The sequence below is a fragment of the Numenius arquata genome, chromosome 5 (assembly GCF_964106895.1).
Source record: "Numenius arquata chromosome 5, bNumArq3.hap1.1, whole genome shotgun sequence".
Taxonomy (NCBI): domain Eukaryota; kingdom Metazoa; phylum Chordata; class Aves; order Charadriiformes; family Scolopacidae; genus Numenius; species Numenius arquata.
In genome coordinates, this window is record NC_133580.1 from 40,548,978 (window position 1) to 40,568,422 (window position 19,445).

At 38.9% G+C, this 19,445-nt stretch overlaps 1 protein-coding gene across 2 annotated transcripts; it reads left to right on the forward strand.

Annotated features, from left to right (window-relative positions):
• Positions 1–1,082: 1,082 nt before the first annotated feature.
• On the forward strand, positions 1,083–19,112 carry TMEM144 (transmembrane protein 144). 2 transcript variants are annotated; one of them, XM_074147843.1, is made up of 14 exons: positions 1,083–1,152; positions 3,071–3,179; positions 3,515–3,600; positions 4,766–4,962; positions 6,215–6,337; positions 6,740–6,839; positions 7,379–7,459; positions 9,401–9,482; positions 10,646–10,719; positions 11,654–11,772; positions 13,090–13,209; positions 13,690–13,787; positions 15,800–15,853; positions 16,976–19,112. In XM_074147843.1, exons 4-14 carry the CDS (start codon positions 4,824–4,826, stop codon positions 17,057–17,059), a joined length of 1,074 nt encoding a protein of 357 aa, XP_074003944.1. In that variant the 5' UTR covers positions 1,083–1,152; positions 3,071–3,179; positions 3,515–3,600; positions 4,766–4,823; the 3' UTR covers positions 17,060–19,112. The 2 variants fall into 2 exon arrangements, with proteins under 2 accessions (XP_074003944.1, XP_074003943.1); XM_074147842.1 differs by lacking the exons at positions 1,083–1,152; positions 3,071–3,179; positions 3,515–3,600 and adding exons at positions 1,814–1,959; positions 2,160–2,168.
• Positions 19,113–19,445: the final 333 nt, after the last annotated feature.

Below are 19,445 nucleotides of genomic sequence, written 5' to 3' on the forward strand. Positions count from 1 at the left end.
GATGTTCTGCAGTTGGTCTCTCTTAAATGTCACACAGACAGACATTTATGTTGAAATGATTGATAAATAGTGCACTCCTAGCTTTACTGAGTCCATGAGACTGAGAACTTAATTCTCTGGAGAAAAATCGCATGTCCTTATTATGGATAATGCAGATTTTATTTGCAAAATATGAAGCATTACTTTAGAAGGCTAGTGCTGTGTTTGTAAGGAGATCGATTTGGGCTGCCATCTGGAAACCGTCCTCTAAGAGGGCAGAGAGAAATGTTTGCTTTGTGACTAAACATGCTGACTAATAGTCTGCGCTTTAACTGGTCTGCACCAAATCCTTACAGGGAAATCGGCAAAAACCTCCTGGACACCATGCAAAAGGGTTTTTTTTTCCTACTCGGCTTTGGTTGTTGAACAACGCGAGGGCTTCCCAGAGCAAAAGGTGGTAATTTTTGTGCTTAGGGACGAAACCTCGCCATGTGCCAGCTGCCCAGCCTGGACGTGCCCACCCGGCAGCAGGCAGGGAGGGTCCTTCCACCTTTCCTTCCCGCCGCAGCAGGCCCAGCGGCCGCTGCACGGCCTGGCAACCTTCCTGCCCTCCCCCGGAGAGATGCCGGCCGCCCTCCGCCGCTGCCTGTGGCCCCCCCCAGCCCCCTGGCAGGCCCCAGCCGGCAGGGAGGCCTCAGGGGAGGTGGCTCCTTCCCCTCTGGCGGCAGTCCTGTCTTCGAGCCATGTCTGCCTCCCTGGGCACCTCTCCCGCGGGCGGTGAGGTAACAGTGGCCGCCTGTGACCTAGGCAGGTGCGCTTCCGCTAAGCAACAAAGAATTCTCTCGTCAGCTGCCGTTTACGACCGGGGAGGGCGAAGGCGCCTTTATCACGCCGTAAGTGCCGAAATTTAAGATTTCTCTTGGCGTTTCTTCCTCGCCCGACCGGCAGCCGGCGCCCCGGCATAAGCCCTTCCCCGCCGCGCCGCCCCCACCGCCATCACGGCTGCGGGGGCGCCGCGGCGGCGGCGACAAGGGGGCCGGGGGAGGGCGAGCAGGCGGAGCGTGAGGCACGCATCCGCCCCGCTGCCGGCCGCCGCAGCGGATGGGGAGGAGGTGGGGCGAGGCGAGGGGCGGAGCAGGCCCGGGCGGGAGGCTGGAGCGGCGGGGGAGGCCTGTGCGTGAGCGCGGCGGGGGCTGCTGCGGAGGGGCGCGGGCAGCGGCGGGGGCTGAGGCAGCACGGAGGGCTCAGGGAAGGGACAGGCCGGTACGGGCTCATCCCCAGCCGCCTCCCGGCCCGCCGGCTGCTGGAGCGGAGTGCCGTACAACAGGCCGCGGCGGCTGGGGCGCTGGGGAAGGGAAGGTGTCCGGCTGGAGGGGGACTCTGCGGTTGCCTCTCGGGGTGTGTGGCCGAGCAGCTGGCCGGCCCGGCCGCCTGGCGCTTCCTTCAGCGGCGGCCTCGTCCGAGGGCTGGGCCTGCCCCTCCGGCGCGCCGTATCCCGCTGGTAGCCGGGGCCTGTCCTGCGGGAGCCCGAGAGGGTTGGTGTCAACAGAAGAAGGAAGGCCTCCTGTGCCGGGAGCTCAGCCATGCCTTCTTTCCTCCTGCCTGATTCCGCTTCCTGAAAATACTGCCTGAAGAACGTCTTCCGAAAGTGTTCGTTTTGGGGAAGTGAGGAAACGTTTCTTGAGCAGCTCGTCAGGGGTGGTGGTGTCACCTGAGGGTATCACGCTGAGCTGCCCCGGGACTGATAGGAGTCTCCTGAGATAAGGATTAAAGTATCCACCTGTACTGGCAAATACATGATGGGTGAAATGTGCAAATAAACAGTAACTGTGACATGCAACCTCTGAAAAATACCCATTCAGTTAGTGCAAACAGTTTCTTTTGGATCTTGGCAACAGCTTGGATCTACCTTGAGGTGAAAGCTCTCAAAGGCAGGATGCTTGATTCCAAGCCTGCCTGCAGAGACCGTAGCAATATGGTGCCGTTGCATTAAGCGAGCATCGTAATTTGTTGTGCCTCTGTGGAAAGGTAGGAAATGGTGACCTATTTCTGAGGAAAGAGTGAATTTACAGAGCACAACCTTCCAGTGAGGTAAACCAGTGAAGCTGGCAGGATAAGGGCAATCAATGTGTGTCAACAAAATTCCGTTATATTTCTGCCACAGCTTGGGAGCCCCGAAGTGCCCTTCAGTAAGGGCAAGCTAGTGAAGAAAGCCCCTTCAATAACATCAACAGTTGCAGTTGTCTCTGCTTGAGTTTCAGATACAACCACTATGTTCTAGTGTCTTAGTAGTTTCTGGTTTGGCATTTGGCAGCTATAAACCTTTGGAGGCACGTGCTGCAAGTCCATCTGGCAATAATGTAGGTTTGTAGAGAAGAGAAGAGGCTTTTAGTGTACTCTCTGGAGCTCTCTGATGTGCAAAGTATGTGCACACATGCAAAAAGTATAGTCAACTTAATGCTGTGTGCCAGTTCATTATTTACTCTTGACATTGGATAGTAGAATCATAGAATAATTTAGCTTGGAAGGGACCTCTGGATGTCAGCTAGTTCAACTCCCTGCTTAAAGCAGCATTATCATTGAAGATAGAGCAGGTTGCTCCAGGCCTTGTCTGGTTGAGCTTTCTCTTGAAGGCTTTAAAATGGAGCTGAAAGTTGGTCTGAAATTTAGCCAAATCTGGAGCTAAGTGCCCCAGATTTTGGAAAATTACAGAGTTTAAAGGAGTCTGAATGAAGTATACTCTTCCCTGGTTAACTGGAAGTTGTGTTTCCTTTCCTTTTTTGGTGTCATGATTCCGATTCTCCAGTTGTGCAGCAGTCTTCAATATGCACAATATAGAAATTTTTGGAAGATAAAGAGCAAGCAGAAAACTATATTGCCCTGCAGCACACAGGTTTTCTTTTAGTAGATGCAAAATTGAAATATTTTTAAAGTAACCTTTCTCTGTACATTAACAAAATCAAAAAGTCTGATAAACCACTTTCAATTTGAAAAGTTCTTAGTATTTTACCTGCATAATGATTTTTTTACAGGCTAAAGTACTGAGGTACTTGGTGCAGTGTAATCAACTTCATTTCTATGTCCTTAACAGGATGACGTGCTTCCCACACATAACCCAGCTCTTGTGCCTTACTTCTCCACTGAATGAATTAAATGTACTCACTCAGTGAGTCAAGGTTCATGGAATGAAGACAGCTGATGTAAGCCTTTATCTATCTTAATCCATTCTTGTGGTGTCTTAGTGTTTGTTAGCCTGTGAAATCAGCCTTTGAAGAAATCCCAGCATTATTATTTTCACTGCTCAGTGTCTACAGGTCCCAGGTAAAACATACTGAAGGAGAAAAAGATAATAAATGGAAATACCTGTGCTGTTGTACCGTCATGTTGTGTCTTCTAAATGTCATCTGTGTTTTATTTCAGTACTCAAGTTAAAAATACACTGACATCTTTTGATGGGAAAAATTACAGAAACTAAATGATTTTGTTAATTGTGGGATTGAACTTTTCTCCTGCTAATGCAAATAATTAATTTCAGCTGACACTGATGGCCCTGCTGAAGCTGTAGATAAAAGCACAACCCCAGCAGAAGCAGTTCTCAGTGTCCTAAGGACTCCAGAGAAGGTAAGACTGGAGAGTAAAATAAGATGAAATGATGTGCAGCAGCTCAGCTCTCCCTTTTGAGCAGAGAGTGTAGTCACAGCACCCATTACAAGACTTGGCAAAATTTCTGCCATCCTGTTTCAGCTTTTTTCCTCCAGGCCGTAGCTAGTCCACCTACACTGGGGAATGTCAAACTGCATTAGGATGTCATTTGAGTCACTATAAATAGCATTACTTCAACAACAGGGTTGCATGCGTATCTCTATAAATGTGCCCCTTTATACTCACAGCATATTAAGTATCCTGTTGCCATTTGAAGTTAAATTTCCAAACACTTTTCTTATATGTAGTCTTTCAGGTGTGATGTTAAGATTACGTATACAAAGATCATGTTATTATAGTTGTCCTCAGAGCCACCTTTTCTGTCAGTCATAATCCATATCAAAAGTGTATATGTGGTACTTCTGTTGAGTGTAACCTCAAAATGAATCTCCCACTAAAAAAAAAGAGGTATTATGAGATTAAAAAAAAAAAATCTTTGCCTTTCTTATAGGTATGTGGAATGAACAAAGAAACTTTAGAGGCAGCTTCTTCCTTCATCTCCCACAGAAAATATGAGCCTTTAATCACTTTTTGTGTCAGCTGAAGCAATCCCTGTGCTTACCTTATGATCCTATGGTGATCCCACTCTGGCATCTATAGAATCTCTGCGTCTGTTCCTGACTTCTAGGCAGTGGGGCTGCAAATTGCTACAGCTTCTTCTGCCAATTAAGATTTTGTCTAACTGCTGCTTCTTTACACACCCCACTGTGACCCCACTTTGCTACAGCAATAAGGAATATTCTGATAGACCATCTCCCTAAAGTGTCAGGGCTTCCCATAGGCCTCACAGATTCCAACCCTCTTAACCTTTGAGCGCATCTCTACATTCACGTCGTTGTATGTTTTCAGACATGCTTTTCTGTGAAGCTGGTTATGAAACACATGATAGTGATTTTTTTGTGTATCTGTTCTTAAGTTATTTATTCACATTTTATGGCAGCTTTTAACGGGATTCAACAGTATGATTTGCAGTTCTCTCCAGCTTTTGAGAGACTGATAAGCAGGGTCCTTTAAGTTTCAAATTTCTGAACTATGTTGGTATTTCTGAATACTCCATATGTCTAATTCCACTTTCTGATTTCAGAATCTGTCAGGACTTGTGGCAAAACAGCTCCACAAAAAGAGGCACCTTCAAAACAAAGATGAACATTGGGAAAGCTTCCAGTACCTTTAACAACAGCAATGGAACAGATCTAGCTACTGGCTTTACCTCTTCCATAGTAGCTGTCCTTCTATTTGGGACAAACTTTGTGCCTGTTAAGAAATTTGATACTGGTGACGGTAAACTGATTTATATTCATTTTTTGGTTTGGGTATTTTTGCTAATAGGAATAATATTTTGCCAGCAAATAGGGGAGTTTCTATAGCTAGAGTTATAATATTGTCACGGCCTTAATCCATGGGGCATGTTTTAATTTTCTATTATATATAAATATATATTAATATATATTAATATTTATAATATATATAAATATTTATATATAAATATATAAATATTGTATAAAGCAATAATGTATTGGTTTAGGATGTGGCAAATCTTTAGAAGAGCCTTTTTATGTGGTCTTGTGCACTTTGGTGATGTCATTTCATGAACATTTCACAATGAAAAGTTAAATATCCTTTCTTCTACCCTTGTGGGGATTCTCAAATAGTTACAGTGTTTTTTATTCTGTAAAACTTGATGGACTTGGGAGTATTGCCTTTCATTTGTGGACCTAGCATAAAAACAATCAAAAACTGACATTTTAATACTTTTATGTGGTGACTCGGTAAGAGGAAACAATCGCTTCTATTTCCTATTTGAGATTTTATCACTTTACCGTACTAGGTTCATGTTGTATTTGCATGTTTATATGAAGCGTAGTCAATTACTGGATCCCCAAAAGAATAAATCTGCCATTATGTTACTGCAATAATAGTATCTGCGTTACAGGCTGGATATAACCTCTCTCTCTTCTTTGTGCCAAATATGGTCCTAACAAGACAAGGCTGGACTTTAAAGCAAAAGTCTTAGCTTAGCTGGCCTAAAGTTAACTGGTCTGCCTCATTCACCCTTAGAGAATTTACAGAGGTAGAAGAGATCTGTCCAAAGTTTTTCTCTTCCTCAGTGTCCTGGATTAGTGGAAAAGCCCGAGCCCTGAGCTTTGAAGGAGTTTTGTCCTGTGCAGTCATCTGTGTTAGCTGCTGCTAGGGTGGTGGGAGAAATTTGCAGTAACCGAATATCCTGTTTGTCAGAAGCCTGTCAAAATTTTCATGTGTTTGAGAATCGGGGCTTGTGTAAACTTTGTCCAGCAAAGTATCTTTTGCCGCTGTGTATGAAGAATGCATGGTAAGGAAAGGGTTGACTGAATTATAACACCCCACCTAAAAAACATCTTTTGAATATGTTATAACATGGTTCCCTGAAATTCAAAAAGGAGGTGGCCACCTTTCAATTTTTCTGTACTATTTTATCTAAAACATAATATATTAAGAGATTCACATGCTTAGTATTCTAAAAGTTCTCTGTTGTGTGCATTTGATTTTTCCATAGGCATGTTCTTCCAATGGATTCTCTGTGCCTCCATATGGATAGTTTCTTTGGTGGTCAATTTAAACCAGAATTGCCCCCGGTTTTGGCCTCTGGCTATGGTTGGGGGCTTCTTGTGGGCTACAGGTAAGGATAAAGAGATTCTATTTCTTAAAACACAAATACTAACTCTTCGGTAAAAAGCGAGAAAAACTTGTCCCTATATAAGGTAGTAGTTATTGGCTTCTTAAAGTCTTGATATTAATGGATCTGTACCTTTATAGAAAATATTTTGCTTATTTTGGAAATATTTGCTTATATTATTATTCTTATTTTATAAGCAGCAAATTCACACTAAAAATAACTTTTTAAATGGTATTGGGGAAAAGTCCATGTTTAATTTATTTATTTTTAAAAAGCACTATTTCCTACCACATTATAATTGTCCAAATTTCTTTGCCTTCTGAACAGTTACAGAATCTACAGCAAAAATATACAAGATCACAGTCTAGTTTTTAACTGTTTTTAACTTTGTTTTTTGTATTTCAGGCAATGTTACAGTTGTTCCTATTGTTAAAACTATCGGCTTAGCTCTTGGTCTTTTGATATGGGCATCTTTTAATTTGCTGACAGGTTGGGCAAGTTCAAGGTGAGTATCTTTAAGTCTTAAGTCATACATAATTAATCCTGTCAATTCTTCATTAATGACTGCAGTGAAAACACTATCACCAATAAAGAGGATTTGTATATGTAAGATCTTTTTCCTTCTCAGTGGAGAGTACTCAGGTTAATTATTTTATCTTTTTTTGTTTCCTCTGTCTCAATACGAAGAATACCCAGTGATGTTCATTAACATAATTGAATGAATAAATTATATATTTGTTAATGTAAAACTAGTACACTGTTTGTATTTTTTCTTCTACAGCATGGGCTGATAAAATAATTCAAATTAACTTCCAATTTTTAAATACCCACATTAAAAAAACAGTGTAAATTAAATCAGTTTAAAGATGATTTTTTTGTGAAGTAGATGCAGCTTTTTGCAAGTCAGCTGAAGCACCAATCCAGTATTCCAAATATAAACTTAAGCAGAATTATTTGCATGAGTAAAGATTTCCAAGACTGGGTTATAATTTAACTATTTGTATGCAGTCAGTGCAACTAAGTGAAACTGATTAAATATTCCAGGTTTGGTTGGTTTGGAATTGATCCAGAAGAGGTATCGAGACCAATCTTAAATTATATTGGAGCTGGACTTTCACTACTAAGGTAAAAATTTATTCTTATAATAAATTTCTGTAATGTAAAATATATATTTAATAACCACAGGGACAATTTAACTAGAGGGCAAACCTATTGTAATATTTTTTTGCAAATGGATTTACTGCAGAATTCATGAGCTATCCTTATCTAGCTGGTCAGTACTGTATTTCAGAATAGACACATAGATGATATCCAGTACAGTGGTGAAATGGTGATTCATAAACATAGAAATATATTTTTATGCTGGTAGGTGTATTCAAGGCAAAGCAGTGATGCACTGATTGTCTCCCTATCTAGGTTATTCAAATGGTTCACTTTCCCCAAATTTTGTGAGAGAGGAAAAACCGATTAGCAGAATCTTGCCGAGAAAACCTCTGAGATTTCCAATCTGACTTTGCTCAGTCAGGGGTACAAATCCTTCCTCTTAACTGTAGAATATGCCACAGGACTCCTTCCCAGATTTGCAAAGCAAAGAGGCTTTGCAAAGCCCAGAGGCTTTTCATTATCTCCTTAATAGCTCCGTCTTGTACTCTCAAGCCACGCTTAAAACTTCCAAACAGTAGCTTCCTTTGGGATCTTCAGAAGGTCTTCTACTTTGATTTTTTGTTTATTATACATTGTATGAGTGTACATTTTGATGCAAACACAGAGAAAAGGGGGTCTCTGTTACATTGCAGTGTTCTTGCTTTCCAGCGGGGGGGCTAGGAAGGTCTTTGTAGGAACATAACAGTGGCCCTAAATCCTAGTGGCAGTAGGCTTGCCCATCAGCATGCTAAGCAGCAGATGCACCTAATGCCTTTAGGAAAAGAAGGGTGTTAAGAACGTGGAGATGATGGAGCCATTCTTGATTGCTTGGAAGGAGCTGCTGCCTTAGATTCATGAATTTTGCTTCCATACTTCTTTCTCAAGAGTCTGCAGCTTTTTACCCATTACCATTACATGTACCACGTGATTTTATGAGGTACTCGCAAAATAGTAGCAGTACTGCTATTCCAGCCTGATGAATTAATTCAGCTCGCCACCTGCTTCCTGCCTGTTTCTGAGATATCATGGAGAAGTGATCAACAGGGAAAAAGATCGTGACTAAACGTGTTTTCCTGGCAAGCTGCACAAAGCCTGTGTATGTTGCTCTGCAGAGCTCAGAAGCCTGTATTTCATTTTAGCCTCCTGTGTGGAACCAGCATGTGTTTTGTCTAGTCCCTCTGGAGGAAGCTGACATCCTTTTATACCTATCCCTATTCCTTCAGTAGGAGAGGAACCATTCTTCAAATGGAGACATTCTGTTTACAGTTATGAGAAGAAATTCCTAGATCATTAAAATATCTTTCATAAAAATAAAAACCAGATACTGCCAGTTCCGATTACATGTATTTACCTGATTTCCTGGAGCTGGGGGTACTAGTAATGTTACCCTTTCTTCCTCATTTTATTCACTTAGTGCACTGGAGCACCACTGAACAATACGCCTTCTTCGACATATGTGTGAGCCCTTGTATGAACAGTATTCCCTCACATGGGACAGAAGACTAAAAATTAACTTTTTTCCTTGAGCACAGAGCCAATTCTGTGCAGATTTAAGCTGCTCCATATAGAATTTGCATGCAGATGTTCCTTTGTATGTGTGGTTTAGTACAAAAGGGCACTGTTAACTAGAGCAACTGTTGTTAATGTGGTTTTAACTACACACTGTAAAAAGGAGACATTTCAATCCCATTACATAGAAGAGAGATCTGTAAAGTGATACAAAGGGTAATTTATTTACTTTCTCTTTAGTTGTTTGTTAAGCTTGTTAAAAGCAATTGCATTTTTAAAATACATTGAAGTGACTCAAGGGCAATAATAAAAATAAAGTAATATGCCTCCAAATATAACTTTTGTCTCTGAACCCTAAATGTTACGTCCTTATGAACTGACATGGTATTTACTGGTGTATTTTTCTCTTCTGAGTGCTGTCATATTTCTTTTTATAAAAACTGAAGTCCAGAGTTCTTCACCTTCATTAGAAAGCACGCCTTTACTGAGAGAAAGTGTAAGTATTCTATAGTTATTTTACGGCAGTGAAAGTATATATCCATTTAAAAACAACAAAAAAAAATTGCTTAGTGTTAACAGATTTGCTAGGATTTATGGTAGACTACATAAAACTACGTAAATATGCATTGATTGTATTTAATTTGTGGATCTTGTATATCCAGTCAAATGTGAGCAACAGAAAAGGTTTTTCCCAAGTGTTTTCTCTATTGTCAGCATTAAATGTCTTAGAAGTACTTTTTCATTATGAGAGATTATATAAAAGACAGAGTGTATTACTTTCTTATCTGAGAAGATGAAGCAATTTTAATTAAAATTGAACGATAAAACTAGAAGGGTACTTAGATGAAAGGCAATGGTCTTACCCATCAGATTTTTGCCACCTTACAGAGCCAGGAGACTGTCAAGAGTTGCTGATTCTTGGCATCAGCTGTGGCACGTGTTGGGAGGCCAACGAGGGGTGCCAGATCAGCTGTTGCTCCTTCAGGAGCCCATAGTATGCAACAAAAGCTGGAGAACAACAGGCTGTTACTACCATTGTGCCTTACTCACCTAGGTCAGGGCTCAGTTGCTAACTGAACAAAGTCCTTCAGAGTTTTCTAGCTGTACTCATTGCTCGCTAGAGGTTCTAGTCCACCAGACCAAATCTCAGAAGACAGTCTGATTGCAGGATTAGAATAAAAGGACATTGCAGTTTCTTTGTGCTGCAGACAGGGGTGTTAATGTCCCTGTTTGCAAATAGTTCTAATATTCTGATAGTAACACCAGAGCTATCAAGAAAAGGCAAAACCACATCATAAATAAAATCTATAGATTAAATCATTAATCAGATTTAAGGAAGGGCAAGTTCTGAAAGTCAGATCTACCTGGATGCAGATTAAAAAAAAAAAAAGAATGCGAGTGCTCTATTATGTATTAAACCGAAAGTCCATATGCAAACTCGTACTTGTAGACTTTGAGGTAGGCAGATCCAAAGATTAGTTTGTTTCGTTTAAAAAAAAAAAGTAATTCTACTTTCTTCAGAATATTTCTGTGAACTCCTTTTGTTTCTCCTTCTGTTTTCATTTTCTTAGAGCAAAACTTGTTTAATACAACATTTGAGATTTTTTTTTTTAAATCGAATTAAATTAACCTCACATGAAAACTCGTGTTTTTTCAAAGTCTATTAATGTTTCTGAAGATACTCCTGATGATTCATGGGTGAACAGACTTTCTCCAGCAAAAAAGAGACTCATGTAAGTTGTTAACAGTTCTTTTACTCGTGCAGGCTCAAGTAGCCAGAGGAAGTAGTGGAACAGAGTGTAAGAGCAGAATTTGTGTCCTGTGATTTTCCTGGCGCAGTTATGGACTCATAAATAACAGTTTTTAAAGTACTAGTATAGTGTGTATATCTATATATGAATAGCTGCACTACTAATTAGATTATTTCCTTTGCACTGTTGAGTGTGCTTTACCTTACTAATTATTAGTTACTACTACAAATGAACATTTGGCAAAGCAAATAGCAATAGCAACTAAATAAGTATAGAGCTGTTTTTTTATCACCTGGTTGATTAGCACTCCAGCACAGAAGGTGCCTATGCTAAGAGTATGCTTCCAGGTGTGGTTTCCAAGTGATTATGTCTGGAGAAGGCATGGCAGTACAGTAAGGAGTCAGCAGAAGTGCTTCAGGGTGGAAGCAGCAGCTTGCAAGGGGCCTGTGAGGGGAGTGGAGACAGCCAAGAACACAATGGTCTAGAGGTGGAGAAGGGGACTAAAGAGGCAATGAACCTGGGAATAGTTAGAAGGAATATATAGACTGCAACAGTGAAGCTGGGGGAGGGTGGGAGCATTTTAATTATACTTTTGTTTGTTTTCTCCTAGCTCATCTTTTAAGAAATCCTAGTTAGTTGATTTCTCTTGTTATTAATCTAGTCTGCAGGCTCTTAGGGCAGGAATTGTCTCTGTTACTTGGCCACAGAGTATAGGAAAACTAAGTTACTGTGTTGAATCATTTCTACACTAGAAAATAAAAATGTGCTAAAATGTATTATTTTTATAGTGTTGCTAGCAATTTTCATATGATACACAATCGTTAACTGGACTTAATCGAAATACTGGACTTAAGTGTATTGTCCACTTCCCTAATTAACGCTAGGCTATTTTCTCTGATTTTTTCTTTTTTTAAAGAGGATGTAGCCTGGCTGTAATAGCTGGAATACTGTATGGTTCCAGTTTTGTACCGGTACTTTACATCAAGGACCATGGAAGAAGAAATGAATCTATATACACAGGAGCAAGTCAATTTGGTAAAGGCTAATAGATCACTTTTACTTTATTTCATCAGTGTATTGTGTTCTGCTGCTTTTGTAAAGTCATAGAGTGAAGTTCTTGATATGCTTGAAAATATACCGTAACAACTTACCAGTTCTGCACTATGTTATATGTTGTTATAATCATAGTACAAGCACTCCCTTTGTCTCAGAGGTGAATTACACCATTAAAAGAACAGTGAGAAACAGCCCAGAGGATACCGTACTTAATTCACAGCTGTCTTTCCGAAGGCAATAAATACTAGCACTCTCAAAATACAAAGTTCATATGCCTGGAACATGAGGTAAACAAGGGCACAAGCTGTACGAATTGCCAAATTAGTACACTGTTAAAGGCAGAGGAGAAGGTTGATCATAACTAAGGAGCAGAAGAGATGTGTAACAACATAAGTAATTAAAACCTTGTAGTTTCTGAAATGGAAACCTTTTAACATAAGCCTAAGCGCCAATTTCAAACAAGATGTTGTCCTTAAGATTTCGAGTATAGTCTATCAGGTAATACCAGCAGCAGCTTAAGAGCCAAGTGTTGGTGAGACCACACAATGTTGCCATTAAGAAATTGTTTGTTATGTCACATACAATTTCTCTTGAATACTGCAACTTATATATTCCCCAGCTAGACAAAACAGATGTTGCCACTATGGCTGCCTTTCTTGTTGAGAATTTACAACTCCAAGGAGATAGAGACCACCTTGCTACATGCTTCTCCTTTACCATGTTGGAAATACTCTCTTTAGCACATACAAAGTCCATAAAGGATTTATTATTGTTAATAATTATAGTGATCAAAATTGTGATATGTTCTTCAAGATAAAAAAGGACAAAACTGTGCCATGTTTAGCTTATGAAGTACATGCAGTTGTTTTGCCTTTAAATGTGCAGAAAAGAAACAAGGCTATATACAGGAATACAAATGTAGATGGTCACGAGAGGATGTAATTATGTAAAATCCCCACCCCACTTTTGTAGCCTCACTTGAAGGCTTTCTTAGGGTTTTAATAAATTGAGTAGTTTGACTAATAGAATTCCGAAAATAACAACTCAGAAATGCATAAAAGTCTGTAATAAATGTTAGGATCAACACAGCAGTTAATTCATGTTTAATATAGATGTGATTGACCAAATCCATCCAGTCAGACTGGAAGCTGTGTCGATCACAATCACAATTGAATTTGATTTGTTAGCAGTAGCACCTTATGTGTTTTTGTCTGTGAATGCTATCAGTGAAATAAATTTAGTTAAAATTAATAACTGATGTTTTAGACTAATATAATTCTGTAATTTCTTTTTCAGATTTAGATTATGTTTTTGCACACTTCAGTGGAATATTTCTCACAAGTACCATCTACTTTTTGATCTACTGTGCAGTCAGGAAAAATAAACCTAATGTTTATCCCCAAGCCATATTGCCAGGTATGACTGGTTTTTAAATTAACTGTTAATTTCAGTCACTTCTGAACGTTTTGCAGTTCAAGCTATGTGTTGGAATTGTAGTTTGCCTTTCAGGTCTCTTCATTTGACTTTTGTCTCTTTCGAAAGATCACTCCAATTAGGTTACTTAATTAAGGTTAGGAAACAATGATAAATTTTGTTCTAATCTGAAACTAGAACAAAACGACATTGCATATTGTGGATTTTCAAAAACTGACTGTGCCAGAGTGGAGAGCACATTGCTCTGAAAATTGTGAACTTTAATTAATTTGCTACTTTAGTTGGAGTAGCTGATATTATCCCTTGAGCTTTGGTTTAGATTATCAGAGCCAGCTTGTTAAAGTAGTTAACATACTAAAATACATACATACAGTTGCTGTATTGTGCTATAAATATAAATGTTCCGCAAATTGCTGCCCATACCTTGCTGTGCATGTTTTTGATTGGGATTTATTTTTCTAGGGTTTGTTTCTGGTGTGCTTTGGGCAATAGCCAGTTGCTGCTGGTTCATAGCCAATCACTATCTCAGTGCTGTGGTCAGCTTTCCAATAATTACCGCAGTAAGTATATAAAAAAAAATAATCTGTGACTAGAACTAAAAATGAAGGGTCTTTTTTCCTTCCCGTTTGTGGAATTAAGTTGAAATTATGACGTGTCTAGAGCATTTTAATCAAGAGTACGTATTGCCTCTTCTGCTTGTCTGTGCTAGCCTTTGGGTTTTTTAGGAACACGCGTGGCTGTGACAAGCACCATCTTGGTCAATGCCAAGCATAAAAAAAAAAAAAGAAGGATGGATAGGGTGAGTCTTTAGGTTATGTAATAGCCAAAGATCTGTAACCAGAACTGTATCAATATTAAATAGTGAACTGTAGTGATTAAAAGAAGAAACATTTTATGCTTTCATCCCAGCAAGTACATATTGTTCTGGATGTTTTCATTTGTGATTTTTATCCTCTAACAGTCATTTTGCTTGGTTTAAGTCAGGTGTTTTTTCTTTTTACAGCTCTTGAACAAACGTAACAGGTTATGTATTGCTGAAAATAATGTTCTTATGCAGATGAGGGAAAAATAGATTGGTCCATTTTGTCTGGTTTATTCCTGATACCGTACCTTTAAATCACTGTTAATTTCCAGAAGCTGCATAAATTCCATCACTAGGTAAAATAAACTTTGGCTTTACTCTCTTGCCAGTGTACTAGATGGTGATGCAAAGGTGGGTAACTTCTGGCAAATGGGAGTTCATAAATATCAAAACCAAAGTTTTGCTGAACAGCTGTATTTTGGAAGCAAACTAATGAAACAACGTTAATAGGGAGTAAGCTTTGCCTCAAGATGCAGTAAATCAGAATAAATTCTGCAGTGTGCAATGAAGAAATAGATTTGGGATCATTCTAATTAGAAATTAAAGGATTAATGGAAAGCAGCTTTAGTAACTTGGTTATCAGTGTGCCTAAAGGGCAAGGATATAAAATCATGAAATGAAAAATGTGAGGACAGCACTGATGAGAAACTACCAATCTGGACCACGGGTTCAGAACTGCTGCTTTACTTCATCCGAGAGAGAATTTCAGACAGCTATTCATCACATCCCTTTAACAGTTTGTTTCATTTTTAAAATGCATTCCTCTTGCAGCTTACATTATCTAGAAAGTGAAATAACACCTTAGCTATTATTCAAATAATAGTTGGCAATTTCACTAGGAAACAGCACCCACAAATACATTTGGCATGAGACACTTTCCTGCTGGCCTAAATCTGTGTCCTATCATCTGTACTGAAGATGGAGAGAGGAGGATCACTGTCCAAACATCTGTCAAGTGTTTCTGAGAACAGCTCTAATGGGAAACATTAACAGAGCCAGTTTTCGCTTCATATTCAGATAATATTTTCTTATCAGTATGACAATTCAGATCATTGCTCCCACAGGAAAAAACTATGTTACCAGGAGCGCCGGGAAATTATCGTTGTGTTTCACTGCCGCTAGCTAGGAAATCTGTACAACAACATCACAGATAATCAGTAGTTTTCCTGACCTGTCTATCTGGCTGGCTTTGTGTTTTGTCCAGATGCCTGCTACACAGGAAATACATTTATGTTCCAGTCTCTTGGTATCATGCTGAGCAATAAAATCAAACTTTGTCCAAATAGTTAGGCATGCTAATAAAGGAAATGTTAGGAATATCTGTGGTAGCTGCCAATAAACCTGAATCGTCCTCTGAAATATGGTAACGTTGTGGACTGTAGTTTTAGCTAAAGTGAGGCATATTATTTGGAACCTTCTAAAAGAATGTGTAACAACCAGTGCAGACACCATAGTGTAATTTAGAAAGAAATTGTGCCTTCTCTGAAAAAAAAAACGAGTCTCTTGTCTCTTTAGCCCAATTTTATTATCTTTCTTTGTAAAGATTTCAGTGATGTTAATGGTTTCGCCGTGGGTGCTGCAATTAAACAGAATGGAAAGGACTAAATTTGTTATCCAGACAAAATTCAACCAGCCTAAGAACAGTATGAAATGAGGAGGCAGTACATTTTAATGAAATGCTGTAATGTGCAAATTAATCTTATTCCTTAGGGTCCTGGCCTTGTTGCTGCAATGTGGGGAGTCCTTGTATTTAAAGAAATCAAGGTAATCTTCTTAGGTCTCTTACCTAGTCTCTTTTACTTTTCTCTATCTCTAGGAACAGTATGCAGCTGTATACAGCTGTATCTCCTAGATTTCTCCTCCTACACAAGTACTGTGTTATGAAGTTGAAAGTCATATCATGCAATACTAAGTTTTCCAAGAAAGATGAAGAACTGTGAACAATTTTTACAGGAATGAAAATTTGCATTCCATAACTATGTGAGCAGCAGTGGGAGTAAATGAAGCCTGTAGCAGGGCCAGGAAGCGGGATGCCAAGCACAGCCTGAAAACAGTCTTTATTTGAACCAGTTCTTTCAGTCGGGGCAAGGGAATGAGGAGTAGTCCTAATAATCTCACAGACAAGTAGATTAGACTTAAGGTCAGGTTCACCAAAGGGCCAAAAAATGAGACAGAGGTTAGTTGGCCTTGCTAATTACAGCATAATGTGGAGATTCTAAACTGAAATGGCAGTGATTGCCTAGAACAGGCTAATTAACTCTAGTGGATGCTAACATATATGGCAGACATTATTTTTCTGGTGGAATTTGAAGCATTGAATGCTAGCAATGTAATCCACAGGTTCCCTTAGCTAATCTGTCCAGGATCCACAGGTAACTAATTTATCATTAGAGGTTATCTTTCCCAGTATTTTTGGTTACTGTAAAACGCATTAGGCATCCTTGCATCAGGAACTAGAAGTTCTTGCTCTCTCCCACTGCAGATTAATGTTGCACCACACTAGAAGACCTTCATGTTCATTATCCAAATCTTTGTAACTTACCAAATCTTTTATCCTTTTCATACATTCTAGAATAGTATCTGCATAAGTGCTTACTGCTTAAAATAGACCAAGGCCTTTAAAAACACTTCTAAAAATTGCTGAATTAATTTTGTGAATATCTTACTAACTGTATGGCATCATAGATTCCTCTTATTTAACTGTTCTGAATGTCAAATATGTTACAAACATTATATGAAATAAAATGATATAAAATTTACCATTTCATGTAATCGATTTATTACTTTGTCATAAAATGAAATCCTCGTTCTTTATTTTTTTCTGTGTGAAGTCGTATCTATTTGACAAGATTATATTTTTCTTTTTCTCTCCCTTTGCCTATCCAGGGACTGAAAAACTACCTGTTACTCTCAGTAGCGTTTTGCATCATTTTGGCTGGATCACTCTCTACAGCTTTTTCTAAAGTTTGAAAGGATCTTCTGGACCAGTAGATGGTGCTACTGTTTAATATAATCAGATGCAATACATAATAATTTTCAAAATGTATGCCCAACATTTATCCTAACTTGCTTCAGGCAAGTGAAAGAGATAACCTTTGCTAAATGTTCCCATTTGTCATGAAAGAAAATCTGGAAATGTTTGTTTCTGCATTTCTTGGAACAGTAAGAATATCAAAGGATTTTATTAAATAAAGCTAAATGATTTTATAGTTACTAATTACTTTTTTTTTTTTTCCTCATTCAGGCACTAAATTTCATGTCATAAATTGCAGTTTACTGTTGGGATGGTGGTTAAATGGATTTTACTTCTTAATCTATCATATTGTATGTATTTACAAGCTAATTTGTTTTATTATACATTCTGTCTTACTGACTTGAATAGAAAATATGTCTTGGAATATTCTTTATGGAACTGATACACATGAAGATGTGAAGCATTTTATTGAGAAGCACTATTCTTTGAAGTCATCAGTTTACATAAAAATGTTATTTTCCATTCACTTCATAATTTTGAAGGAGAGAAAAAAACGGTGCTGTGAAATAAATTACTTGTTTGCTACTAAACTGTTTGTTTAGTTGCAAGAACATTATGTAGAAATCAGGATATGAATAGTTGGGGATGTCTGAGTCTCTTTTATTTTGGTTGCAAGTAAACATTACATTTCTGTGTTGCAGTATGAGCTAAGTACGCGGTTCAAAGTTTGTTTCCAAATAACTTTGGGCATTTTCTGTATACTTACTTTCTGTTCTATGTGGCAGTTTTTATTACGTTAAAGCATCATGCTAAAACTACCCAATGATTGTTCTACCCAATACAAGGTCATCTAAATGTAAGTCACTTCTGACAGCTGTTGCCTACTTGTTTCTTTAAAAAAATAAATAAAAGAAACAGATTTCACAACATTTTTAGGCAAACTAACCAGCTTCTAACTACCTGTTCTGCTAGAAAACCCTAATATCCAAAGAAAATTCACTATGAGGAATGTTATGTCCACTGTTCCATGACCACTACTATCGTGGAGAACTGTTTGTTTTCCTTCTCACAGCAGCTAACCTTTCTGTATGCAAAGCATGTTGTCTGAGCCTCCCTTAGTCTTTTTTTCACTGTATTAGATAACCCCAGCTCCTGCAGTCTTCCCTTGTTTGTAATGTCCTCGTCATTTTTCTTGCTCTTTCCCAAGCTCTCACTAAGTGGACTAGATCTGTCTAGAAACACTTGACGCAGCAGTCAGTCTGCAGTCTTAGAAAAACTAAGAGCAGCCGTGTTTGTCTTTTCATCCACCTTGCAAGCTCTGTTCGTGATGTTTCACAACACAGTGTGATGCTTTTTGCCATTGCAGCTTGATACTGTTCACATGTTCAGATTGCAGTCATAATGTCTCCCTTCCACCCTTCCTTGTCTACTGTTTATCAGATTTGATCTTAGAATTGTTCTTAGCCTGATTTTGCCATCCCGTATTGTTTATTTCTACGCAAGTGTCAGAACTTGGTGTCTGACAGGTTTTTTCCCCCCCTTAAGGCATTTCTCTAATTTTGCTCTGTATGTTAACCCTGTCCTCCAAGTTGACAGCATTTTCCAGCCAGATGTCATCTGTAAATTTAATAAACATACTCTCTAATTCCTGTAAATAGTTTATGAAAATGCCTCCTGATACAGGTCGTTACTTACTTTTTGGAATCTGATGTAATACGTATCACTGACAGGGAACATTTGATTACTCTTTTGAGCACAATTTGCCTCTCTCTTACAGTGGTTTTATTTAGACTGCATTCTCCCAGCTTCTATGTAACATCTGTTACCATTGTACTGGTCAAGATACGTGATGTGTACCACCATAATACCTGATACTGGCAAGAAAACTGGCCAGTTTTCTTTTCAATTACCAGGTCAGACACAATTTCTTCTTGGCAGATCCTTGACTGTTACTTACCTAGCCATTATTCTATTGACTCAGACAAGAAAGAGTAACTTGTTCACGTGTTTTTGAAATAACTTGAATTAAATCAGACATTTATAATTTCCATGGATCCGTTTGCCCTCTTCTTAAAGATCACAAGAACTTCTATATTCCTGGAATATACCCCATGCCAGAAAATTGCTGATAAGCAAAAATTGGCAAAACCAAAACACAGTGTTCTCAGGCTCCTCTACTTCAGAGATATGCTTTAATATGTCCGTTCTTTCCCAGTCAGTTCTTATTTCTATGTCACTGTTCGCAGTTGTGTTAGCACTGACTGTGTCATCTGTTTAAGACTGAAGGAACAAGGGTGCCGTGCTCTTTAGCTTATAATGTCATTGCTGAATAGTGGCAGATTGACTCTTATTTCCACACAGTTACTGACAAAAATACTAGCC

Bases quoted from the DNA above. Each gene is read 5' to 3' on its own strand.
- TMEM144 (XM_074147842.1), top strand. From the start codon at position 1,814: ATGCAACCTCTGAAAAATACCCATTCAGTTAGTGCAAACAGTTTCTTT. The intron at 13,210-13,689 runs GTATGACTGGTT...TTATTTTTCTAG, and splicing joins TCCCCAAGCCATATTGCCAG to GGTTTGTTTCTGGTGTGCTT. The intron at 15,854-16,975 runs GTAATCTTCTTA...TTGCCTATCCAG, and splicing joins TTGTATTTAAAGAAATCAAG to GGACTGAAAAACTACCTGTT.